This window comes from Glycine max, chromosome 15 (assembly GCF_000004515.6).
Source record: "Glycine max cultivar Williams 82 chromosome 15, Glycine_max_v4.0, whole genome shotgun sequence".
NCBI classification, from domain to species: domain Eukaryota; kingdom Viridiplantae; phylum Streptophyta; class Magnoliopsida; order Fabales; family Fabaceae; genus Glycine; species Glycine max.
Window position 1 is genome coordinate 2,697,593 of NC_038251.2, and position 25,724 is coordinate 2,723,316.

The window sequence follows — 25,724 nt, forward strand, 5'->3', positions numbered from 1 at the left end:
TTATTCTTATATATAGAATACAAGCTTCTGAAGCCTTAAAGTCTAAACAGCAGAAGCAGCCTCTATAATATGTCTAAACAATAGATATATTAAGTATAATGCAATCACTGCGTTAAGTGAAAAGAGGTCCTATCTGCAGAATTTGCACTAGGCCAGAAACGTAATAGAACATATAGAATAGAAAAGTACATTCGGATAAGGAAACAACTAAAAATGCGGCTCAGAGCACGCAGCTTCAATCTTAGTGAGGTATGGGAATTGGGAAGGGTTAAAACTTAGAAGTTAGAGATACTTTCAATGTTAACGTGGAAAAAAAGAAACAATAGTCGATCAAGTAAGCACCATGGCATTGGAGTAACAATAATACTACATCAACAGTTGACCTCCTGAAACAATAGTCACATGGGGTAACTGATCAATGGCTCATTAGACCAAACTTGTGCAGATGAGAAAAACTGCCGAAGATCTATACAATATTATTATTGGTAACTAAGGTTAATTAAAACAGTAAAAAAATGTTAATGTAGCCTGGATATATATACAGAAATTATACCAAGTCGAAGTTAAATTCTCTAAGTTACATCATCTTGGGGATAATATTAAATAAAGTCATTGTCATGACTCCAGAATGTAAGTTAGTCTATTGATAGGAATGTCTAGACATTTGGTGCTTTGACGTGCTCGCATATAATCACCGGTTCTCTAAAGTCTAATGGAAATAATCATAGCTGGCGGCTTTAACGTTTCTTATCAAAATTTGATCCAATTTAACTATTGCTTACAAAGTGGAGGAGATAGAATGATTCATTCTGAATCGGATTGTTTACAATAAAGAGTAAAACAGAAACTAATATCATAATAGCAGCAAAACAGAAAATTGAAACTTACTTGCTTCTACATTATAGAAATCATAACTACTGAAACAAATAAAAACAAACAAAATATATAGTTACAAAACAAACAAACAAACAAAATATGCAGTTATAAAGTCTCATGCCAAGATTTCAGCATAACAAGATTCCACTTAGTTAATCCAGACTGTCGATGCATTTAACAAACAAACAAACATTAAAAGCCATAACTGAAGGCCAACACTATATAAAGGGTCAGGATGCATACTTTGCAAAGCAAGCATAGAGCATAGGTCATCCAAACAACGACTGGTGCAGCACACTGACAGAAGATGGGAACTTCAGCAGGGCCGAGGCATTGGCCTCAAGTCATCTATACGTTGGCATTTTGCCTAATTGCTGTCAGTGTTGTCGCTGGTCATGATAATCCTTACTATGCCTCTCCACCATTTAATGAAGAACTCCCACCCTGCCATCACCTTCCACCTCCCCCACCGTTCCCATCACCACCCCCTCCATATATCTATAAGTTTCCCCCACCTACATCACCTTCACCACCACCTCCATGTGTCTACAAGTCTCTCCCACCACCATCTCCATCACCTCCCCCTCCTTATATCTATAAGTTTCCTCCACTCACATCACCTTCAACACCACCTCCTAGTGTCTACAAGTCTCCCCCACCACCATCTCCATCACCACCCCCTTCTAATCTTCACAAGTCTCCTCCACCTCCATCCCCCTCACCACAACCTCCTTATGTCTATAAATCTCCTCCGCCTCCATCTCTCTCACCGCCCCCTCCGTATTACAACAAATCTTCTCCCCCACCATCTCCATTACCTCTCCCCCCTTATGTTTACAAGTCTCCTCCATCACAATTCCCATCACCACCCTCTCCTTATACTTATAAGTCTCATCCACTACCATCTCCATCACCACCCGCTCCTTATATCTACAAGTCTCCACCATCACCATCCCCATCACCACCCGCTCCTTATATCTACAAGTCCCCACCATCACCATCCCCATCACCACCCGCCCCTTATATCTACAAGTCTCCACCATCACCACCCGCTCCTTATATCTACAAGTCCCACCATCACCCCCTCCATATATCTACAAGTCCCCACCATCACCATCCTCATCACCACCCGCTCCTTATATCTACAAGTCCCCACCATCACCATTCTTATCACCACCCGCTCCTTATATCTACAAGTCCGCATCACCACCCCCTCCATATATCTACAAGTCTCCATCATCACCATCCCCATCACCACCCGCTCCTTATATCTACAAGTCCCCAACACCACCATCCTCATCACCACCCCCTCCATATATCTACAAGTCCCCACCATCACCATCCCCATTACCACGCGCTCCTTATATCTACAAGTCCCCACCACTAACATCCCCATCAACACCCCCTCCATATATTTACAAGTCTCCACCTCCAACTCCTCCTGCAACAATCTACTAAGCTAACCAAACCAACTTATATTATTTCAATAAATTTATGCCAGACAATATTGCAGCTTAATATCAAGACTTCGTCAATAATATAGGGTCAACACTGAAGAGTCTTGTTGATGAATAAGTGTAATGAATAAGTGTCAATTCAAAAGTTTGTTTTGTTTTAAATTCTATCATAATAAAATTGTAATTTGTTGTTGTTAAGTTTCCATTTCAGCATTTCCTTGTTTACATGATATGACCTTAATGTAATTCGTGCCATGCTCCTTCGAAATAAAACTTTCACTGATATTTGATATCATAAAAGGACCTCATACAAATATCTTGTCGTATAACAGTTCAACATAATATTAACTCTCAGCCTCTCAATTTACAAGTGGAAACTTTGAGAATGACTAGCTCTTTGAAAGAGAAAATAATAAAAAATGGACAACTTGTTTCCCGACTTCCATATTTGTTTAAATAATAATGCATTGGTGATACTCATAAAGAGACATTGGGGTCAATATATGAGCTCATGAATTTTGAAATGTCTCTTTCGCAGCATCTTGGAAGCATTAATAATACTGATAAAGATCAACATGATGGATACCTAAAGCGAAAGGAAGATTACTGTGGAATTTTCTAGCTACTGAAAATAACTCAACTGAAATTCGTCCTTATTTATGAGTTATGACATACTTTTCATTACACCAACACACACACTTTTCATTACACCAACACACACACACACACTACTTAGACAATAGTCAATGATGTAATTATGTTTGAGAACAAAATGAGCAAAAGTTTGAATCAGATGAACCATGCTAAAGTGGAAGCTCATCCTTTATTCTTAACAAAGGAAAGTAAGAATATCACTAAGATGTCTACCTCAAATATCGTTCTTTATTCTCTATAACTCTATTTGGAAAGAGAGTTTTTGAAGATAATTAAAGCCCCTAATCAATTCAACAGGGCAATTAATCAATTAATTAATTTGAAGATGAAGCGTGATAGATAGTTAAACATTGTGTTTCTACAACTACCACAGTCAAGTTTAGCGGCTGAGCCTTTAGCTGGCACTCAGAGAAGCAATTCTTCGAAACAATTGTTGGTGCAATGCAACATAAATTATGTGTATACCTGAAAGGATACAAACATAAATTAAGTTTAGCATGCTCGCAATAACTTTTTTTTGTCTTAGTTTATCATATTTTAATTAATTCGGAATTTGATTAAAAGATGAATAAAAATTATCAATAATTTGTTTATAGAACAGTTATAATGTGGAAAAATAACCTATGAGTTTAGTAATTCAAAATAACTTGATTTTTTTATGATGATTGTGAAAATAATTCAGAATTGGATAAAAATAAGAGTTTAATAACTTTTTTATAAGTACAAATTCTGCTAATTAATTCGATAAATTGTATCTTTATAAGATGAAAAAAATATCAATAAATTTTGTAAAAGTACAAATCACAAATTTTGTTTATAACATTATAAATTTTTATATTACATATAATAAAATATTCATTCTAAAGTAATCACTAATTATAATTTAACATTTTCAATTTAATTTTACTGAGCATGGCAGGTGAGATATACTCGTGTATAGGTGTATTTGTTATAGAAAGACTCCATGTTATGAAAATTAAATTGCATCATGTTGAGTTAAAAGATCAACAAGGAGGACCAAAAGGTTAAAATATTATAACTAGAGGGACCAAAATGAAGGTCTTAAACCATAGGAACTAAAAGCAAATTTTTTTGCAACTATAGGAATCAAAAGGATAACTAAACCTAAAAACAATACAGACAAGATAGAGATGGCATGGAGCCCGTACGTTGCCATTGCTTTTTTTGTCAATTGCTACATCATATTTGTATCAGTAGGTGAGAGTTAAATTGGAGATTCTCTAGGTTTTTGGACATGCAACTTATTCATCGTGAGCATAGAAAATTAACGTGAATAAACAGAGTATCAAACACTAAGTTTGGGATGGAAATCTGAGTTAACAAATGACGATGTTAATTCATCTAAACAAGCCATTCGAATTCTCTCAGGAGTTGCTGGACTGTCAAGTGGAAACCACTCATTACGCCCCATTTCAGCTCTTGCAGCTATGATAGCATCCTTGATGGCAAATAACACAGCGGATGCTAGGAAAAATGGAGGCTCACCAACAGCTTTAGATGAATGGATGGCCTTAACATTTGGATGGCCCTACCAATTAGTGCACACAACAATAAACAGGGTAAGTTATCATGTAGATATCTTCGATTTTGTGAATCAAGAGAAAAATGATATTTGGATATCTTATATGCTATTTGATACATAGTGAGATAAAGAAATAGAAGAAAAAAAATACAGGTATGATAAGTGATATGATATAATAAGGTGTTTATAATTAAAGAGTGTCCCAATATCATCATTCGAATTAATATGTGATACATGTGTAGGGGAATAGCCAACAGACAAGAAGTTATTAACCGACAAATTAATCTTGTGACCATCTCAGAGTGGTGCGGATGTGAGAATGAGGTCAAGCCTTCAAGGAAATGTGAAAGCAATTTTTGGAAATTAACACGAACAAGCTAAAGATAAACAGGTAGCAGTGTGTTCTGATAAATAACAAAAAGAAAATGTGAACACCCAATACTCTTACGTCTGCGATTGCACTCATGACTCTACTAGGCCACTGGGCCATGTAGCATAATGGAATCATTTTCATGTGCATCGTCCACTTACCACAAGAAAAGAACAAAAAAATAATTGTTCAGGGTTCAGGAACATACCTTCAGGAGTGAGACATTGAATTTGAAGGGAACATCATTTACAGAAGGAATTTTATAAGCTCCAGGTCCACATGTGTAAAGGCACCCAGACGGGATCCATTTATGTGCTTCATCTCCCCATTTAAGTTCTTCTAAAGCTACCCAACCCAAACCTTGCATAAAAGCTCCCTCGATCTGTGAAAATAAATAGCAAGAACAAAATATGAATTTATCATGCAAAAATGCAGCAAAAAATATTTTCAAGAATAGAGAGGAAAAATTAGGAAGTTGTAATTCAAAGGAGTTTTAGTGTGTTTAATCTTCTACATACACAAACAAGACAACTTTCATCATTTCCCTCAAAAGGTCTTAGTACGAAGAAACCAGAACTATCCTGCAATGAAGACTTCCCGACAAACAGTCTTCAACAATTTTCACAATCCTCACAAAGGGAAACCGTTTTACATTAACATAAGTTATTCATCACAATCAAACAATATTTTCTAATCTCTCTGATCAACCAAAAACTCAACACAAGCGTTTTGATAAAAAAAAAATGCTTACAAATATTCAACTTATTTATGAAAGCCAAATTTCATTCACCAATACAAAATATAAGGAAACTGACTTAATTTCTTTTCTATCAAATTTTCTGACTTCCGTTTAGAGGAATTTGTATCCTCTGTGTAGTGTTTCTCCATCCTTGATAAACTTCCTTGTATATTCTGAAATTAATAACTAAAAATGAATAATAAACAATTAAAGAAAAAAAAAGTACCTGTCCAACATCTATTGCTGGATTCAGAGAATAACCTAGATCCAAAAATACGTTTGCCACTCTGGTGTGAAAATCTCCAGTCAGGGTGTCAATTTCAACCTCAGCAAATGCAGCCCCATAAGTGAAATATCTGAAAGGTTTTCCTTTACCCGTCGTCCAATCAAAACCAATATCAGGAGTAATATAAAATCCATGGGCAGAAAGGTCTATTCGTTCTGCATAGCATGCACCAACTAGCTGAAAATAATAAAAGCATAACAGAACATGTTCAATAGTTTTCAACCACAAGACACCTTGTAACAGCAGATAAAGGTTACTTGTAATGAGAAAACTTGTTGGCATAGTCTATAGGTCCTATACACTTCAGCAGGATTTGTAGTATATAGTAGATGCAATTTCTTATACAATCCTCAAACTAATGTAATCACTTCTATTTTTATTTATGTTGAAACCCAAGATACCTATATGAAAATATGTAAGATCTAATAAAATGTTTTTGTTCTGTATTTTTCAGAAATTCTAAAGAGCCTCAATATTTTCTTAATTTCTTCTCACCTCCCAACTCCTCAGCATTTGTATAAAATTTATATAAAAATACAGCGTCCATGAAATACAATGAACAAATTTGCTTATATAGTCATTTATTCCGAGTAGACAACTTCCTAGACTGCAAAGCAAAAGCTAAAAATACAAGAGTACCTCAGCAAATGAGTTGAAGTTATGCTGTGAAGCAATAGGTTCCATGCGTGCCATTATTTGCTCACATGCATCCAAAACCGCTGCTCCATACATATCAGAACTTGCAGAAGCTGCTGTTGCTGAAGCATTAGGAACCTAATTTTGCAGCAACCATGAGGATATCACAGCAATTTAGAATAAAAAACAATAGTCCCCATATTCAAGAAAGGGTACATGGGAGGAAAATAGAAAAGGATAATCCAAATGAACCAGATGGTAAAGAAGGATATTACTGTAAAAAAGAAAAATATAAACAGTGGGGTTCCAAAGACCCAGTCTCTTTCTTATGATTGCATGCAAGCTTTAGGCTGTTGTTCTTCAAAATTATTTTGAAGATTTGATGAAAGTTCTATATAAAAAAACATTACGATTATGTTGCTTTTTCTCCTCATTATATTTTGCCAACCTGTGCAACTTTCTAAAATTACCAACTGAAGTTTGGAGTTCTAAATCTTGAATTTGACTGCTGATTTTATTTTGTAATAAGTCCATCAAAAACTCAAAAAAAAAGTGGTAAGGGAAGGAGACAAAGAAAGTAATAAATTACTTATTTACTTGGTAAGTTGGTATGGTATATAGCTGAGAATAATTTCCAAGAAGAAAAACAACATAAATCCATAAAAAGTGTAACTAAATACCTTGTCGGTACTAGTATCTGATATGAAGACAGAACTAAGAGGGATGTTGAAAGCTGAAGCAGCAATTTGGGCAACTTTGGTATGCAAACCTTGCCCCATTTCTACACCCCCATGGGTAACTAAAACAGTTCCATCCGTATAGACTTGAACCAGAGCACCTGCCTATAGTTATTGAGAAAATATGAAAGTACACAATTATTACTATCTAATAATGCAATCATTTCACAACTAACAAAATAGGAATATAAAGCAAAAGAAAATTCTGAATGAAAGCACCACAAAAATTTAGAGCACAATTACCAACTGACTAATGTAGTTCTTATTGAATTAAGCACCAAAGGATTTGAATTTTGGACTGGGCTTTGTAATATATACTTAATCTATTATAAATAGCCCTTACCCTTAACATGCTGTATTCAGCAACCATATCTTATGCTTTCAAATTTGAAGTGGTTTATGAGTTATGACCATACTAGATACAATATCCCGTGCATTTGCACAAGAAACAATAATACAGTGAGCATTAAAAAAATATATGAAGCAAAAGAGTTCAAGAGGTGAGAAATGCAAACAGCAGAATAGCATACAACTCAAAAGAGAGAGAAAACACAAAACTTGACAAGCTTCTTATTTCCTTAAACTTCAGTTGAAATCACTTTTTTCTTCATTTTTAAAATTAAAATAGAATGATAGAATTCAGATTTTACCTGGTTCATAAGCTTTGTTGTAAAGGATATACCAAACTTATTAGGAATCATAGCAATGCCACGCTTCCTCCAGCGGTTGTGACTATTGAATTGGTCAACTTCTTCACGTGCCTTCGCAAAGTCACAGGATAACTTAAGTTCATTCCACAGTGGGGCTAGTGTGCTGTACTGAACTATCTGGCCATAATGCAGAACGGATCCTTCTCCTTGAAAATTAATTTCCTAGAAAGAAACTTGGTTTAGGAAGATTGACTAGAATGTCCAACATCAAGGGGATAACAGTAAAATTTCATGAGTACAACTCAAAAGAGAGAGAAAACCCAAAACTTTGTTACTTGCCCTTATCTTTTCTGGACTCATCTTGAGTTCCACAGCAATCCTTTGAATCCAGTTTTCAGCAATGAGCAAGCCTTGAGGACCACCAAATCCACGGAAAGCAGTGTGGCTAGGGAAATTAGTAAAGCAAGCTCTCCCCATTACCCTCATATTTGGTATTTCATACACATTGTCTGAATGAAACATAGCACGTTCAAGGATAGCAAGCGATAGATCCAGTGAGTTTCCAGCATTGTTATAAATTTCAAGATCCAGCGCAAGCACCCTCCCTTCATTTGTAAATCCAACCTGAATCAAATAATATCGCATTAATCACTCAACCATGTGATGATGTGAAAAAATGATGAAAATAATTGTGGGAAAGCCGCCTTAATTGCGGTCACCCCTATCCTGCCTTAATTGTAGCCTCTTTGGGGCTGCCTTAATTGCATAATCAAGGATGGCGCGTAGTCACACATCGACTAGAGATATGACTCAAATAAAGCTTATAAAGCTTGAGCAATCCGGCCTTACAAACTGTTTTTATAGGGTTGAGTTAGGCCCCCTAAGCCCAAATTATAAGAACAATGTTGTTACTCAACTTAAAACAATTGACAAGAACAATAGAGTGTACAAAATCATATGCACTCAACAGCATCTCTTGTTTATAATAATTCAGATCAAGTACATTTAATAGAAGTAAATAGAAAATGTAACTCCCTAGGATAACGATAAGCCACTAAGACTATTCAGCTTTCCTAGACTTTAATTCCAGAAAAAAAAATCCAGAATTTAGTTCATCATTCTGATCTTTCAAGTTATTCATACAAACCTGGCACATCCAAGAGACAAGAACTACTAACTCCTTTTTTATTTTATTTTTTGGTAGGATGTTATGTCCCTAGCTAATTAGTCAAGAGGTGTAAATCTAAACTTATAGTCATGAGGAGGGGCTTTGGAATCAAACCATATCTGCAGCTTAGATTGGAGTAAGACTTCGTATACGTAATACAAGTTTCAAAAGACCCAAGTTATCTCTGTTCTAGAGGTGACAATTGATGAATCCATCATATCAAGAGCTGAACAGTTTAGGTATCTTCAATATATCAATATAGTTTATAAAATGATGGGGATATTGATGGCAAATTTACACATAGGAATATAGGATTTAAGCTAGGTGGGAAATGGAAAAATACTCACTAGACAAGACTAGTGATGCTCTGTGGCAGTGAATGTTAAGGAGTTAAGTACAAACAAGGGCAAAAAATAATTATGGCAGAGATAAGAATGCTGAGACAGATAAGTGGACAAATAAAAAAGAAAAGGATTAAATCACTGTGTCAGATAGAAATTTTGAGTAGCATTACTTGAGGACAAAACTATGGAAACTCTTTTAAGGTGGTTTAGTCACGTGATTAGAAGACCAATAAAAGCTAAATTGAAAATGAAGGATCAAATGTATGATAATTCATTTTAAAAGGGAAGATGTAGACCTAAAAAAACATTAGGTGAAACCATTAAAAATATATTGGTTTGAATAGCTTTCAGAAATTTTGGTTTTTATAGAGATCAATGGTATTTAAGTGATCCATGTAACTGACTTCCACCCCGGGGATAAAGCTTGGGGGGGGTTTGTCATTGTTGTTGTAAGGAAGCAAAACAAGGGCCAAATGAACATCAAAATAAAGAAAGAACGTAGGGTGTTAGACAGTCTAAACATCACTCAGATACATGAAGAGAAGATATTCTCACTGTCATATTGTGGCACAAAGGGAGTGCATGAGTATCACCTGTTTCCATTTTAAGAATTCAAAAATTTCACAGTATTTAGTTTTACAATAAAATGTTGATGTATAAAGAAAAACACCAGTTAAAGGTAAGTAAATAACTGTAGCCATACCTTGTACTTCCCTAGAAAACTATGCCGCTGCCCAGTTATCATCATGTCCACATCTCGGTCCAGTGTGATTTTCACTGGTCGATTTAACAGATAAGATGGAACTGAAGCAGCAGCAGCAATAAAGGCTGATCTTGTCTCCTTCCCCCCAAATCCACCACCAACTCGTTTTGTTTTGCAAACTACCTTTGACATGGGAAGGCCAAGAACATGAGAAACATATTTCTGGTGCTTCTGAGGAGCCTGCAACAACACAATGTTATTTTCACAATGCAGTTATTTCCTTCAAGCCATAAATTTAGGCCAATACAAGCCAAACACTAACACTCACACACACGGGTTCTTTGTTTCACTTTTTTTAAGATTCTGGTTTGGGGAGTGGTTGTTATAGCCACTACTTTTTCATCTTGTTCAATATTTCTTTCAACCTAAGCATGCCTTATGTTTAGCTTGTTCTCTAATAATATTAAATTTAGCTTCTTCTTCAAAAAAAAAAAAAAAACTAACACTCGCACACACACATCTGTTAGGATCCAATTACAAGGTATGGGACTTGAGTCCCACATTGGAATCTAATGTGGGGTTTATAAGGCCATGGGCTCTCCAACCACAACAGCTAGCTTTTGTGGTCTGATTCTCCCAAGGTTCTTATCAAATTTCCTTGCATAGGCCTAGGCATATGTAACACAAAAGACTGAGAAGGTGAGAATGAAGAAAACAACACAGCTCCCACAATAATCTTGTAACAGAAAAACAGTGTAGCAAATGTTTCCACCCTGTCAATATGGAAGGAAAGGAGCCATCATAAAATAAAGTTTTCAAGATGTCCATATGAGAACCAGCTCTTAAGTTGGTCTTTTTTGCTGGAAATTTTCATTTTTTTGTCCTAAGAGATTTAGATAGAAACTGCTGACATAAAATCAAACCCTTTAATAGTTTTATTCAATTATTCAACTCACATCTCAGTATACTTCCCTCTCTGTATCCCATTTTGAGTTGTAGAGTATACAGAACAACATGCCATAGTTAAGAAAGATTAATTATGCCAAAGTCCAAGTTTCCAAAATGCAAAGTTGTATTCTTGAATGCCCTCTTTTTTACTATTTGCCCATTGTTTGACTCTGCTATCATCATTATATAGATCTGCAGCTCTCAACATTTAAATGTATATGAATACTTAAATGGTTCAGACATACATGGCTGAATCCTACCATAAAGCAATAGATACGATAAAACAAGTTAAAGATTTCAGACTTCAGTTTCCAAGAAATACATATATTATAAAATTTAGGCATTCACTACAAAATTGTAAAACTTACTTGAGTAGATGATATCATATGAACTTCATTTCCACCATCCACTGTCCATATCAAAGTGCTATGTGGCTCCAGATAAAAGTGTTCCTGACCTCCCATCTGAACTTCCCCTTCAATTATTCGGTCACACTGACCTGATTGAAAACAGTGATCAACATCACCTTTGCTCAAACACTTTTCTGTATTGGGGTGAAAACTTCTAGCATTGACGGCATCCCGTATTGAAAGGATGGCTGGGAGCTCTTCATACTCAACATGAACTCTTCTTGCTGCAATCTTTGCATTTTCATGAGTATCAGCTACAACTACTCCTATAACCTGGAAACATACATATATATCTCATTGACTAATAATGACAAAAGGCTAGTACAAGACTAAATATTCCAAGAGAATTCATCACCAATGCTTGTAAATCATCCTTCAATTTTGAGATTTGGACAAAAGTAGACAGAAGGTGAAAGGAAAACATTAGGAGGCTAATTCAGCGTTCCAGTGTGATTGGGAATAGGAAGCCACAGTGAATAGGCAATTCATCATGATATTAAGCAACATCTTGAAGTTCAATTTATTGTATATTTGTATGATTAGATGATGAGCTAATAGTGAAGATTGAAGACTAATTTACAGACTCTACCTCAGTTCAGCATCCAGACTTTATAGACCTATAAATAACTATGTCAGGTGTGAAAAGAAGACTGTGCGAGCAATGAGAACAAAGAGAAAAGAGTGAAGTGTGAAGATTGAAGTCAAAATTCCTTTCCCTTTAAGCACGCAAATATAATAAACAAACCACAAGTGAGATACTATTCAGTAAGCTAGATACCTGCCCCACACAAGTGACATAATCTACAGCAAAGAGATCCTCATCAGCAACAACTGCTCCAATTTTATTATCACCTGGTACATCTTTGGCCAGAAATAAGCTCACAAATCCAGGCAAAGATATGGCCCCTGAATCATCAATTCTATTTATTCGAGCATGAGGTTTTTTACTCAAAACAAAGGCAGCATGCAAACCATTGGGAGGCATTGGTGTGTCATCAGTATATTCTGCTTCTCCTGTAACCTGAATGTAAGAAAGAGTCAATTAATATGATTAGAATTTGCTTGACAAACTAAAAACAAGGATTCCATATATTTACAATTTAGAAAAAAATGCAGCCAAACGAAAAGGAAGATTATATCAAAGCTTATTGCTTTTGCATATAAGAAACTAAATCTAGATACAACATTTTATAAATAATTTAGGGCAGAATACAAAATTGTCAAACTTGGGATATGATTTTGCCACACAAGTTCAACAAACCTGAAGTCTTGCAGATAGATGAACCTCTGGAGAACCCACAGAAGTCCCACGTTTCCTTATTTCATAGTCCTGAGATCCTGTAATTGGTGGTCGGTGGACTGAGTGCACAGCAGATAGATGGGATGATGGTATACTCTCTTTGATGCTACCCATTTGATGAGACACCCACAGAAAAAATTTAAAAAAGAAACTTAAAGTCAAAGATTTCCGGAACTCTACCATTCCGCCAGGAGCATCTTCCTTGAGTAATATATCCTTTTGTAGGACTTTCAATGCATTTTGCAAGAGATCTTGGTCCCAATTCTTTCCTATGAGAAATTCCTTAGTTTTTGTTGCTGCAAGTGAATATGGAGCCACCCCACCATAAAAAATTGATGCATCAGCAACCACCCAGTTTTCACTATGTTCCTGAAGATGAACACGAATACCTGCATTTACAATTGCAATATCATCATCCCTTCTATGAGACTGTTTAAATTCTTTCACAAACTCAAAAGTCCTATTCCAGGGCAGGAATACTGACAGCAAGATTTCACCACTTGCTAAATTCACTTTACGATAACCCGGGAGGAAAAAATTTTCGGCCAGGACTGTCCTGATGTTTCCTTTAGCATCAATAATTCGAAATTTTGCTCTAGCTGCCATCCATAGAGGATTCAAATCTGATATTGGACTGGCAGTACATATATTCCCACCAACTGATGCAGCATTTCTTATCTGTGTTCCAGCAAACCATTTCAGTTGCTCAATAAAAGCCTTACAAGACAAAGTTTCATGAGCAGCTCGCTCAGTTACAACCTTTTTGAAAAAATTCATAAGATCAGATAGTCTTACTGCAGCACCTATCTCTAAGCCATCATCCTTTGAATCCAAAGCATTTAGTTCTGGCACATGCATTACAGAAATTAGAACCCGATATGGCATTCTCTTTAGCCTCATCTCAATTCCTACCTCAGTATTACCAACTAGCAACTTTGCATCAGAATATTTGTCTTTTAAATCCAATGCGTGTTGAAGTGTTAAAGGCCGAAACCACATTAGCCCACCAAATCCAGTCAAATTTAATGAGGTTGGTGTCCTTAACAACAGTTCAGGAGGAAAAATAAGTTCCCTTTCTGTGTATTTGGTACCATCTATTTCATCATAGGAAGTAGACTCATATCTCTTATCACCACCTACACATTTATCATTTACATTGTTTAAATTACATGAACAGGGTTTTCCTGTTGATGGGCAAACAGACTTGCCTTCTTCAAGGCTCAATGAAGAAACACCAGTATACAAGTCATTGCTAGTTTTTGCGAAGACCCGGAATGCATCAAATATTGGTCTGTAACCAGTGCACCTACATAAATTTCCTGCAAGGCATTCTTCAATTTGTTCTTCACTAGGCGGTGTTTGACTTGACCGTAATAATGCATACATGGACATAACAAAACCAGGAGTACAAAATCCACATTGTGAACCATGAGCCCGAGCCAGGGATTCCTGAAGAGATTACAAGGGTAAATTCACAGTATTGATGGGTAAATATAAATTTAAAATAAGAAGAAAGCTCATAGCCAAGGCCCGGAGATAAACACATTACACCATGGGAAGCAAACAAGTAATGGATTCTCAAAACAATAGCATGTAACAAGTACACAAGCATGATAAAAGATGATAGTCTGAGCATCTGTCACCTGAACAGGGTGTAGTCCACGCTTGCAGCTTCCCAATCCCTCCACTGTAATCACGTGCATCCCTTCTACAGAATATAGAGGTGCTAAGCAAGCATTGATAGCATAGTGTCTGAAAGAACATTTTCAAAACTAAAATGGTAAATTTGACGTCAAGATACAAGAAGGAAGTGCTTCACACTTCACATGTAGGAGCATCAAATCACCAAGGCACGAGAAAGAGTGAACGACACACTTACGAGCATTTCTTCAATCTTCTATCAAATTGAGAAACCATAACTGTGCAAGCTCCACAACCACCTTCCCCACATCCTAGTTTTGTCCCGGTCAGACCTATATCTTTTGTACAAAAAAAAAAAAAAAAGGTGGAAAAAACCATAAATTAGTTTAGCTTCACCATGTAGAAAATCCAAAAGGACTGGCCAAAATTGAACACCAATGAAATAACTGAATCATGAAACGCTTTTGACTTTGCAAAAAACAACAACAATAATAATAAGGAAAACACATGTTCCAAGTTAGTTGACTTTCATTTTCTAACGATCAATCAACAAATTCTAAAAAATAGCATGCAAGTCAATCCAGTCAACGGTATGCATGCCTTGCCAAGTGAGATAGTATTAAACATGAATTGGAAAGAGAAAGGGATACCTCTGAGATACTCGAGAAGAGTGAAATGAGCGAATCCATCAGGTAACACCCTGCGAACTCCGTTAACATATAAGATAGCCTCATTCGCCACCTTCATATCTTCCCCCGTCTTCAACGGAACACCTTTTTTCTTTGTCTTCTGCTACTATTATATAAAGTAGGAGATAATAAATCCTCAAACCAAAAACGCTGCTCTTGTTAGCAGAGCAAAGGACACCTGCGGAAGAAATTAATTAATGAATGATACGTATCGTCATCAGATGATAAATATACTTCATTTCATTTCACTCACAAAATTCAAAGTGCAGAAACTAAAGGCGGTATCAATAGTCGTCCCCATCCATCCACGCCAGCAAAATCTGTTGTAACTTGTAATTACTTCGCAGCCCAGTTTTTTTTTTTTCTTTCGAATTGCATTTTTTGTCCTTTTTCTGCTATTTTATTCTCTCTTTTTTTAAATCCATTATTTTGTTTATATTTTAATTATTTGCATTATTTCATATGATACTTTATGTGAATAAGTTTAGTCTAGGATTCAATTAAACTACAATAAAATAAATAAAAACATATGTGAAATTTGGTATTTGACAAAAATTACAGATTTTTTTAGAATATAGACTAAAATTGTAAAAACAAAACAAAATTACATATTAAAGAGAGAATAAAATTTTAATTTAACCTTTTGTTTTACAAGGATGATGGTCAAGTCACTTTTATTTCTCATTCTTATTGGCAACCTTGCTTTAAAAAATAGAAAGAAAACTTGAACCAACTATCAATATGTTGTATTGTTGTTCATTTGACATAAAGTTTATATTTATCATAGTTGGTTGGGAGGGTATGATGAATGACTCAAGAGTCTTTTTAGAAAGATTCAGAATCCAGAAAATCATTTTCCCATTCCCGTGAAGGTAAGTATTATTTAGTGAATTTTGGATACACCAATGACTTTCTTTCACCATGTCGGGGAGAACATTATCACCCGTGTGATTATAGAGGCCAACAAACACTCAAAAGTCTATAGGAGTTATCTAATTATATGCATTCTTCATTATTCAATGTAATTGAAAAATGCTTCGCGATTTTAAAAGTACATTTTCTTATTATAAAATTAATATTGTCATATGTCTTTGAAAAGACAAAAATATATACGGCTTGCATGTTGTGTTTTACATAATTTTATTAAAATGGAAATACAAGATGATCCTTTATTTAGACAATATGCAAAAGAAAATATTGAAGTAGAACTTAAAGAATTAGACGAGTTTCTATCCACTTTTATGTTTTACACGTGTAATTTTTTGTTTAATAGCGTTATATAACCCAACATATTATTATTAGTGTTATATTTGTGCTATTATTTTCTTTAGTTTTAAGAAAAAAAATTGTATACTTTTTAATTATTTTTATTATGTTTAATTATTTTTTATATTGCATAATTTCGTAATGAAAGAACGATAAACTTATTTTATTTATTTCTTACTTACAACCGCTTCTAACATTTCAAAATTAAAACTCAACACTCAAAATTAAAAACGAATTTAGTTTTTAATAATATTAAAATTGGAAACAGAAAACCACTGGAGACCTATGTTAACATAATAATTGGCGTAAAAATAATGGGTAGTTTACTTTCTCACGGCAGTGCATGACCTCCTTTGTTCAATGTGGTTTCACTTCCCTGTATTTCTCTCAAACAAGACAACGCATTGGAAATTTGGAAAAAGGACCATTAAACAAGTCTCATGTGAATTTTAAATTTTTAATGGATTTAGTGTGATTTAAAATGACTAATATGAACCTAATTTTGATTAAAATAATTTTTTTCTGCCACAAGTATTTTCAGTTCACCAAATCGAAAATTAATCTCGTTTGCTGGACGGTAATTATCACTAGTCCGAAGAAATTTCACTTACAATAGGGATCAAACACGGAATTATCCCCCTAACATATAAACACATGTACCTAATCACTACAGTAACTGGTCGAGTTCTACCCCTTTAAGATAAGAGTGATGCCTTTTTATTTTCACTGAAATTTTTATTTGTTTTAGTCATCACATTTTAATTAGTTGATCCAACTCAAATTTAGATAATTACTTGGCTAAAAGTATTTGATCAAATTCACGTAAAAATCTCTCTCTTAATGTGTGTACTGAAAGAAAGAAATATCAATAATTAAATTTTATTATAAATGATTAATATTTTTTGAGGTCTTATAAATAATTATTATTAAAAAACAAAAAATGTAACTTTTTATTAAAAAATGCTACGTGATTATATTAAGTAGTCAAGTATATTTAATAATAACTTATCTAAAAAAAAGTATTTAATAATATATAAAAGATGTAACATTTTATTAAACAAATATTTCTAACTTAAATTCTTGAAAAACTAAAAATTTCTCCCAAACCCACCCCTACGTTTCTTAAAAAAGAAAGACATAGACTAAGACATAAGAAGAAGTATATGGACCGGCCTCAAAAGAAAAGTATATGAATGGGGGTAATAATGTGACATTATTTTACTTACCAAATGAAATCCTGTATTTTCGAAACAGAGGATAAAAAATTACTATAATATACAGGTGTGAGATAGAAAAATGTGATGAACAACAACATTCATGCGCTGAATCTATTCCTAGCTCATGTCTGAAGAAGCTTCTGCTTCATGGGGTCTTGTGTTGGTAAAACCATGGGGGGTTTAGAACGCTCTGATTGAGACGAATGAATGAAGATTTCCATAATAACTGTGACCAGGAGCAGGAAAAGCACCGTAAATAAGATGCCTTCCCAGGAGGAGAGGAGTGAGGTCCACTGGAAGAATTCATAAACAAGGAATCCAAGCAGACACAACCAACAAACCACAACCTGCACAAACACCAAAATGATCAGGCAACACACATGAGATAAATTATTAGATATTTTATCTATTCATGGTCCTGATCAATCTTTATGCGAGTCAAATTTTTTAATTTATCATGTAAAGATTAATCTGAATCATGTAATAGTTTTTCCGCACACATGTATATATATGCTTTCTTGTTTTGCCTACATCTTACCAAAATAGATGTTTTATGCCGACGGATTTGTTGAAGATCTTGTTCACTGAATATCTCCGTAGTACTATATTTCTCGAGCAAAGCATCCTGGTAGTTTGGAAAACAGACATCGTTTGCACAGTAATCATAGTATAGAATTTTTTTAAGAATGTATGCAACTATGCATGCATCTGATTTAATTTGTGGAAAAGGATGTTGTATGTCTACTGTGACCATTATATAAACACAACTATGAGAACCACAAAAGAAAAACTCAATTTAAAAAACTTGTGATACCTTGGCAACAAACGCGTCTTTGCACCATTGTCCAATGCCATCGTCTGTTTCTGGAAGTTCCTCCATTTTGTGACGCTTAATTTGAACCTTCACCTGTATAAAACCGGAGGAAGATATATAAAGTTGTAGGAACTATAGTAGTTAACTGTTTCTTCTGTTAAACAAGGAAAACTCATCAATGATCTTCACAATACTACGAACTAATTCTAGAAATAAACTATTGAAATGACGAAAATGAAGTCTAACAAATAGTATCAAACCAATAATGTATGATTTCATATCAATAAAAGAACTCAACCGAAAAACCAACAAAATAAGTCTTTTTTTTTTGTACGAGGTCACCAACATCCTATTCAGGAGGCAACTGTATCAAGTTGGATAGGACTACTATTTTCAACATTTTTTTCTTTTCATGAGTACAATGTATTCAAGAGTTTGAATGAATAAAATAATCCTGAGATAGTGGCAGACAAATAACAATAATTGTATTTGTATCAGATAAAAGACAGAGGTCCAATAAAACAGTTTATTTTGAATGAGTACGAAAATGACGTTGTGTACTTTGTCTAATTTAGCTTTTGTCAAGGTTTTCAATTGGCTTACCGGGCAAGAAATGCCTTTAAATATTCTCACCAAAGTAGGTGAAGCCTCACTCTTTGGAACTGCATATGTGCAATCATAAATGGCTGGAACGAATGGCCGAAGGCTTTGTACTGCTGTGACAAAACCCTGGAGAAAGATTGTCAACTAAAAGGTATCAAGCTATCAGCTAAAAAACAATCAAAATGTGTAAATTAGAAACTTATGGTGTCAATGTTAGCATCAATTATTTAGCCTTTTTGGATTTTCTTCAAGAAGAAACATAGTGGATACAAAAAATCCAGTATACTACATCAAATTATACTCTCCTAAGTCCTAATATACTAATAATCAACTTCGGTCACCTTAGTACGAGGAATCAAAACATTTCTAGGTATAGGCAGCCCTTTTGAAGCAGCAAACTCTTGAGCTTGTAAAAGCTTTGTCTGCGTGAAACGAGTTCCTTCAACAAAAAGGGCCAACCAGAAAGGGAATGGCATGTGCTCTAGATGCCTAAAACCTGACTGCCACACAAAAGTCAAGATATGTATAAATAAAATGCTAGTGAGGAAAATTGAATGTGTAAATCAGGAGAAATTATTTAGATATACCTTCAGTGATGTTTCATCTTTTGCCCAGTCTCTTTCTAGAAATATATATTCAGCAAACCACATTGACCAACCTAGCACCTGCATAGATGCTCTATAATTATTTATGGTTGGGTTAGATAAGATCATTTTTCTATCACCGTAGTTAACTAGCACCAAATTATCAACAGGGTAAGCCCTTGGGAATTTATAATGCTGTTTATGATTTCTGGTGCTTCAAACACTAAAGGGTTCTGAAGTACAAGTTACTTCAGCTACATGGTCACGATTTGTGCAAGATTGAAAAATGAAAAGTACTTTGGATTGGATTACTAAATAGAATTGTCGATCTTATCTTTATGCAAGAACTTACAAGATTTTCTGCTTTATTCCCAAATCATAGTCACTTATTTATTTTCAAGGGAAGTCCCATTTCAACTTTATTGTTAATGGATTGAGAAATTTCTGCACGGAGCAGTTAAATGTAAAAGAAAAAGCCTTGATATAATTTGTAATTTATAGAAGATCAAAAGAAGAGAGATTTATAGAAACTCACGGGAAGAAATTTGACTTCTTTCTTCATAATGGCTACTGTGCTACCAAGGCAACCCGAGCGCTGTCACAAATAAATCATGTGTGCGTAATAATAGTGTATTATGCATAGTCAGAATCATTTCTAGACAAAACAAACTAAATGATTCTGAAATTACTTTAACTAATGTACTTTGAAGCAAAGTCCTCACACAAAAACAAAGATGTAATTTACTGCTATCATAACATGACTACATGACATACTTGTGCATTTTAACAAATTCACATATAATAGGCACCTGAGCTAAGACCCATCCAATAAGCCAATCAATGTCACTCCTGTGGTTGCAGATTACAAGTGCATTTTCTTTACCTAAAATTTTCTTAGATGAAAAATAAAATTAGTGAGACTTGTACTATTTTGAGTAGTACACTGTTTCCAGCAACAGAATGCAAATAATAGTGATGATGAGAAGTCGGTGATAAAATAAATAAAGAAACAAATAAACAAACAAATAAATAAAACAATGATTTATAAGAACATAAGCTATCACCTTACCCATTAATTGAAGAGTTTCTGAATCTGTGTATAGCTCAATCTGCAACCCGAAGATTCAACTAGTTAGACCAGTGTGGATAATGCAACACTAATATGCTTTACATAAATCCTTAACATGCCAAAAGATAGACACAAATAAAGTATCATAATGATAAATTAAGTTAAACGTAGATGGAGTTAAGATAACCAAACATGACACCTTGATGCCAGCCCACCAATCAATGAGCCATATAAGCTCCAACCATAGTGATTCTGTGAGCAATTTGTTTATTCTGCTATAGCAGTTCTTTGATAGTGGCCGAAGAAGGACAAAGAAGACAGCCTACAAATGCATATATATTCATTAGGTGAAACAATTAACTGATCAAAATAAAAAAAGAAATGTGATTTTGTAAATTAAGTTCTATGGTCTGGTCAAGCAATCCTTGCTGCTTCTTTCCTTTAAAGATTCTAATTCACAATAACAAAGCAGAGTTGATCAAGATGTACAAAGAAAATTAGAAATACAACAGACTTGGCGTGTTCGTAGGCAATTGTAATTATAGCTTTATGACAAATTCCAATTTTAATGGGAAAAATAATATTCCTTAAACGAGGAAAATAAGTATACAACAAAGGAATAGAAACAATTGCATTGCATATTTGCATCCTATATCAATGTATCATAATTGCTTTATATATTTTTGTTATACTTTCCTTTTAACGGATTGGAAGGAAAGCAATGTGCATGCAAATTAATTGCATTAATAAATACCAACAAGATAAGTATCAATATTAAAGCGGCCATTAAACCAAAAACAAAAAAGAGGAAGAATATAATAATGATCGTAGATTGAATCTTATCTTACCTGAATTATATTTACAATTAAGCCAGAAAGGATGAAAAGAATGCCTAAAGGAAGAATAACAATAGTAGCTGGGAACGCCATGGTTTCTCTGATCTGCTAATGCTATGTTACGTACAGAGATTAAGATGAGAGGAGAAAGAAAATAAATGTGTTTGTGTGTGTGTGAGAGAGAGAGAGGAAATAATTTGGGATGATGTTTAGATCTTTGTTAACGATGAATGGCTCTGTCAGGCTGGGGTGTGGATTAAGGACCGGTTAAGCAGCCATAAATACCGTTGCAAATGCAAATGATGATTAAATAATCAAGCACCATGTGGAATTGCTAAGTAACGCTTCTTGAGCTTGTCATGCTGAATATATTATTCAAACGGCTTAAAAACACGCGGACGAATAAACTAGCAGTATATTCTAAGGTTAAGAGATAAGTACCAAAAACACATTATAGTAAATGTTTATAGAATAACTTATGTTAAAGTATTCTATGTTGTGAAAAATAAATATTAGTTGGAATTCTTCTTAAATCACATTTTAAGATTGTGGATGTTTTATTTTTAAATTATTCATGACAGCAAAATGTTCGTATGCATTTGTCATTAACCGTGGTTCTTATTTATCATTTCTTTGAAATTGGGCTAAATTTATTTCAATGTCGTTATTAATGGCCATGCAATATGTATCTAATCAAGTTTTTTATAGTTTGGTATATAGAAATGTTTTATATTTTATATTTATGAAAATTCAAACATACGTTGCAATTTTGTTATCTTATCTGTTCATAGCCAGCTAACACAGGTTTATATGAGTAGTTAAGGACTCTCGTATTATAAGTTTTTCGTTTTTATGGGTATGGGTTGCGAAGAAGTTTTATATTCGGGGATAGTCTTTTTTAAGTAAATAAACGTATGTACCTATGCCAAAGATTAACTGAATAACTACCACATAGAAATACCTTGTTACACATAGATAAAGATATGCGATTATAGTAATGTGAAAAGTATACCGATAAATAATTAAATTCGCTCTTTAAAGTATGACACAATGAAAAATTAAGTTGAATAATAAAAAATATAAATTTAATCTCTGTGAAAAGAATAAGATAAATTAAATTTATAAGAACATTTAAAAAAATCCAAGGGTTAATAAATTATATCTTTTGATGATGAATTTAATATTAAATTATTAATTTATCATATTGAATATTGATTGAGCATTAGTGATGGGAACTTGCAAGTATGTTAATGTTAGTGGGTATATGCAAGCTATAGTATAATCAAATGAAAAGAGTGCGAGTGATGAAATTGAATCCAAATACCTAAGCGGTGGACGAGGCCTACCTGAGCCACTGCTTCGCCCCCGCCGGCGAGGTGGTCTCCATCAAAATCATCCGCAACGAGCTCACGGGCCAGCCCGAGGGCTACGGCTTCGTCGAGTTCGTCTCCCACGCCACAGCGGAAAGGGTTCTCCAGACCTACAACGCCACCGACCAGACCTTCAGGCTCAATTGGGCCTCCTTCGGCATCGGCGAGCGCAGGCCCGATGCCGCCCTGGAACACTCCATCTTCGTCGGCGATCTCGCCCCCGACATAACCGATTATCTTCTCCAGGAAATGTTTCGCGCCCATTACCCTTCCGTTCGCGGCGCCAAAGTCGTCAGCGACCCCAACACCGGCCGCTCCAAGGGTTACGGTTTCGTTAAGTTTTCTGATGAGAATGAACGGAACCGGGCCATGACTGAAATGAACGGCGTTTATTGCTCCACCAGGCCCATGCGAATTAGTGCCGCTACGCCCAAGAAGACCACCAGTGCTTATGCTGCACCCGCCGCGCCTGTGCCGAAACCGGTGTATCCGGTTCCGGCCTACACTGCGCCGGTTGTTCAAGTTCAACCACCGGAGTATGATGTCAATAATACTGCCGTAAGTTTGTTATATTATATAGAAGATGGACCTAACCTATGTTTTTTTTTGTGTGTGTGTGTGTGTGATTTTCATTGCTTGTGCTATGCTACTCTTAATACTTGCTTTTTATTGCAGATTTTTGTCGGTAATTTGGATCTTAATGTGTCAGAGGAGGAGCTGAAGCAAAACTTTCTGCAATTTGGGGAAATTGTCTCTGTCAAAGTTCAGTCTGGCAAGGGATGTGGTTTTGTTCAATTTGGGACCAGGTCTTCCTCTTTTTTCCCCAATCTTTTATGCGAGATATTTTGAAAGTAAAAGGATAATATAAGATTTTGGCATGTTTTTCATGTGGCTGTGCGTAATTTTGTTATGCATCAAGAATTCTAGATTAAATTATTTTTATTTATTCATTGTATTGTGTCAGCAGAGCATCTGCTGAAGAAGCCATTCAGAAGATGCAGGAAAAGATGATAGGTCAACAAGTGGTCCGGATTTCATGGGGTAGGACTCTAACAGCTAGACAGGTGATTTTGCTTATAAAAATGGTTCTTTTCATGCTGTGATCAGGTGCACTTGTGATACATCATGCATGCATTTCAATTTCAGGAACTCTTGCAATGTGGTATTATTTCATTAGTCTTCCTAAATTTCTAGGTTGGTCATATGGCAGGTGATATGGCACCCGTACATGGTTATAGATTCCCCCGAACAATTGTGAGATTGTGAAGATGATGTGTGGTGATGTGTTAATGCCAAATGAGGGACATTCAGAACTTTTAAATTGGGGTAATATAAAATAATGAAATAAAAAATGATATATATTTAAAAAAATGTAAATATTATATATTTTAGTTGTATAAAAATAAACATTTACTAGTATCTTGTAAATTTTAGTTGTATAAAAATAAATTTTAGGTGCACATACCAAAATACTAGTTACTAATATTCAAGTTTATATATGAATGAATTTAATATCTCTGATTAGCTTAACAAGTAGCTCGTGTAAGGAGTAATGTATTTGCGCTGACAATCTTGGCCCTAAATTGTTCTAGGACTTACCTGGTGGCTGGGGACCACAGATGGATCCAAATCAATGGAGTGCCTATTATGGGTATGGACAGGGTTATGAAGCCTATGCTTATGGGGCTGCTCATGATCCCTCATTTTATGCATATGGTGCATATGCTGGCTATGCACAATACCCCCAACAGGTAAGCTATTGATGTTAAATTCAGTTAGATACTGTATTGGTTTCTGTGCAGAGAATAATTTTATTGGGCTACTCATGCACATGGATTGTTTATTTTTAGGTTGAAGGTGCTCAAGACCTATCGGGTATGTCTGTGCCTACCATGGAACAAAGGGAGGAATTGTATGATCCCTTGGCAATGCCTGATGTTGATAAGTAATTTTTTCCCCTTGTAAAAGTTGGGACACAAATACCTTTACATGAGCATATTGGCTTCTTATGTGTTTCTGACCAATCCTTGTTTGCTTTGCCAGGTTAAATGCTGCATACCTCTCAGTACATGGAAGTGCCATTTTAGGGCGGTTGCCCTGGCAAAAAACCTGTTCGACATCCTTACAGCAAGCTTAATATCTAATTGTACTGCCTGGTCAATTATGTGCATTATATGACAATATTCTGTAGCCATAAATTTAGTCTGCATAGATTTAAATTATTGTTAATACATACTTGAGTTGATCCCAGTACATTTTTTCTTAAACCCAACTTTGCTGGTGTAAAGAATGAAACCTAGAATACAGGTACTCAGGTAGACTCAAGTAGTATTCGATCAAATCAATCCCATTATCCGTGCATTTTGACCATTGACATGTTTATGAAGCAGAGAAACTTCAACTTCTTTTTTTGTTTTTAGGTCATTTTGGGGATGAAGGTGAGATCAACCACCGTAATAGGTGGTTCTTGGTAGACCATAATTCTAACTGTTAAATTAATCTTATTATCGCACTACACTAGATTCTCTTAACCTCCTTCCAGTAACTCCTTTTACCATCATTCATCTTTGCCAAAGGCAATTTCTGGCATTTTTTTCATTCTTTCTCCCAACCTCCTCCCATTAACTCCTTGGAATCTTGCCCTTGATCTCGAACTGCTTCTTGTAGAATTCCTTTATTAATCCCCATCTCCATCATGCGGTAGCTAGGATTCAACATCTTGGATGCTTCGATGGCTTTAAGGGAATGAAGAGGAAACCCTTTGCCTTCGTTGAGGCTCTTGTGTGTGAAATCAAACTCCAAATTGAGGATTTC

The 25,724-nt window shown here is 35.0% G+C and overlaps 4 protein-coding genes across 7 annotated transcripts; 2 read left to right on the forward strand and 2 right to left on the reverse strand.

Annotated features, from left to right (window-relative positions):
* Positions 1–925: 925 nt before the first annotated feature.
* On the forward strand, positions 926–2,334 carry LOC100816169 (extensin-2). The gene is given in 3 exon segments (XM_041010090.1): positions 926–1,708; positions 1,766–1,943; positions 1,946–2,334. Coding segments are annotated over 3 exon segments (1,092 nt in total). The 5' UTR covers positions 926–1,183.
* A 1,799-nt stretch (positions 2,335–4,133) lies between these two features.
* LOC100816689 (xanthine dehydrogenase 1) lies at positions 4,134–15,519 on the reverse strand. Of its 2 annotated transcripts, XM_041009834.1 has the most exons (15): positions 15,405–15,519; positions 15,113–15,329; positions 14,701–14,800; positions 14,465–14,573; positions 12,783–14,270; positions 12,300–12,542; positions 11,480–11,794; positions 10,164–10,403; positions 8,288–8,572; positions 7,949–8,170; positions 7,242–7,403; positions 6,565–6,699; positions 5,866–6,102; positions 5,109–5,282; positions 4,134–4,536 (listed from the first exon to the last, which is right to left on the reverse strand). In XM_041009834.1, exons 2-15 carry the CDS (start codon positions 15,207–15,209, stop codon positions 4,294–4,296), a joined length of 4,050 nt encoding a protein of 1,349 aa, XP_040865768.1. In that variant the 5' UTR covers positions 15,210–15,329; positions 15,405–15,519; the 3' UTR covers positions 4,134–4,293. The 2 variants fall into 2 exon arrangements, with proteins under 2 accessions (XP_040865768.1, XP_040865769.1); XM_041009835.1 differs by lacking the exon at positions 15,405–15,519 and having other exon boundaries at positions 14,465–14,529; positions 15,113–15,132.
* A 2,062-nt stretch (positions 15,520–17,581) lies between these two features.
* On the reverse strand, positions 17,582–23,174 carry LOC100817230 (1-acyl-sn-glycerol-3-phosphate acyltransferase 3). 2 transcript variants are annotated; one of them, XM_006597195.4, is made up of 11 exons: positions 22,887–23,174; positions 20,904–21,026; positions 20,705–20,744; positions 20,445–20,518; positions 20,171–20,230; positions 19,639–19,716; positions 19,393–19,551; positions 19,052–19,177; positions 18,449–18,541; positions 18,173–18,259; positions 17,582–17,981 (listed from the first exon to the last, which is right to left on the reverse strand). In XM_006597195.4, exons 1-11 carry the CDS (start codon positions 23,172–23,174, stop codon positions 17,757–17,759), a joined length of 1,353 nt encoding a protein of 450 aa, XP_006597258.1. In that variant the 3' UTR covers positions 17,582–17,756. The 2 variants fall into 2 exon arrangements, with proteins under 2 accessions (XP_006597258.1, XP_003547001.1); XM_003546953.5 differs by lacking the exon at positions 22,887–23,174 and adding an exon at positions 21,553–21,881 and having other exon boundaries at positions 17,589–17,981.
* LOC100818294 (polyadenylate-binding protein RBP47B') lies at positions 23,160–25,251 on the forward strand. Of its 2 annotated transcripts, none has more exons than XM_014768046.3 (6): positions 23,160–23,468; positions 23,586–23,716; positions 23,875–23,974; positions 24,503–24,661; positions 24,761–24,855; positions 24,954–25,251. In XM_014768046.3, the coding sequence occupies exons 1-6, from the start codon at positions 23,160–23,162 to the stop codon at positions 25,045–25,047; spliced, it is 888 nt and encodes a 295-aa protein (XP_014623532.1). In that variant the 3' UTR covers positions 25,048–25,251. The 2 variants fall into 2 exon arrangements, with proteins under 2 accessions (XP_014623532.1, XP_014623533.1); XM_014768047.3 differs by having other exon boundaries at positions 23,878–23,974.
* The last annotated feature ends 473 nt before the right edge of the window (positions 25,252–25,724 follow it).

Bases quoted from the DNA above. Each gene is read 5' to 3' on its own strand.
- LOC100816689 (XM_041009834.1), bottom strand. From the start codon at position 15,209: ATGAAGGTGGCGAATGAGGCTATCTTATATGTTAACGGAGTTCGCAGG. The intron at 8,171-8,287 runs GCAAGTAACAAA...GTTTCTTTCTAG, and splicing joins TGAGTCCAGAAAAGATAAGG to GAAATTAATTTTCAAGGAGA. The intron at 7,404-7,948 runs GTAAAATCTGAA...CAATAACTATAG, and splicing joins CAACAAAGCTTATGAACCAG to GCAGGTGCTCTGGTTCAAGT.
- LOC100818294 (XM_014768046.3), top strand. From the start codon at position 23,160: ATGTTTCGCGCCCATTACCCTTCCGTTCGCGGCGCCAAAGTCGTCAGC. The intron at 23,469-23,585 runs GTAAGTTTGTTA...TTTTTATTGCAG, and splicing joins ATGATGTCAATAATACTGCC to ATTTTTGTCGGTAATTTGGA. The intron at 24,662-24,760 runs GTAAGCTATTGA...GTTTATTTTTAG, and splicing joins ATGCACAATACCCCCAACAG to GTTGAAGGTGCTCAAGACCT.
- LOC100817230 (XM_006597195.4), bottom strand. From the start codon at position 23,174: ATGGGCGCGAAACATTTCCTGGAGAAGATAATCGGTTATGTCGGGGGC. The intron at 19,717-20,170 runs GTGAGTTTCTAT...GCATCTATGCAG, and splicing joins AAGAAGTCAAATTTCTTCCC to GTGCTAGGTTGGTCAATGTG. The intron at 18,260-18,448 runs GTATCACAAGTT...CCAAACTACCAG, and splicing joins AAGACGCGTTTGTTGCCAAG to GATGCTTTGCTCGAGAAATA.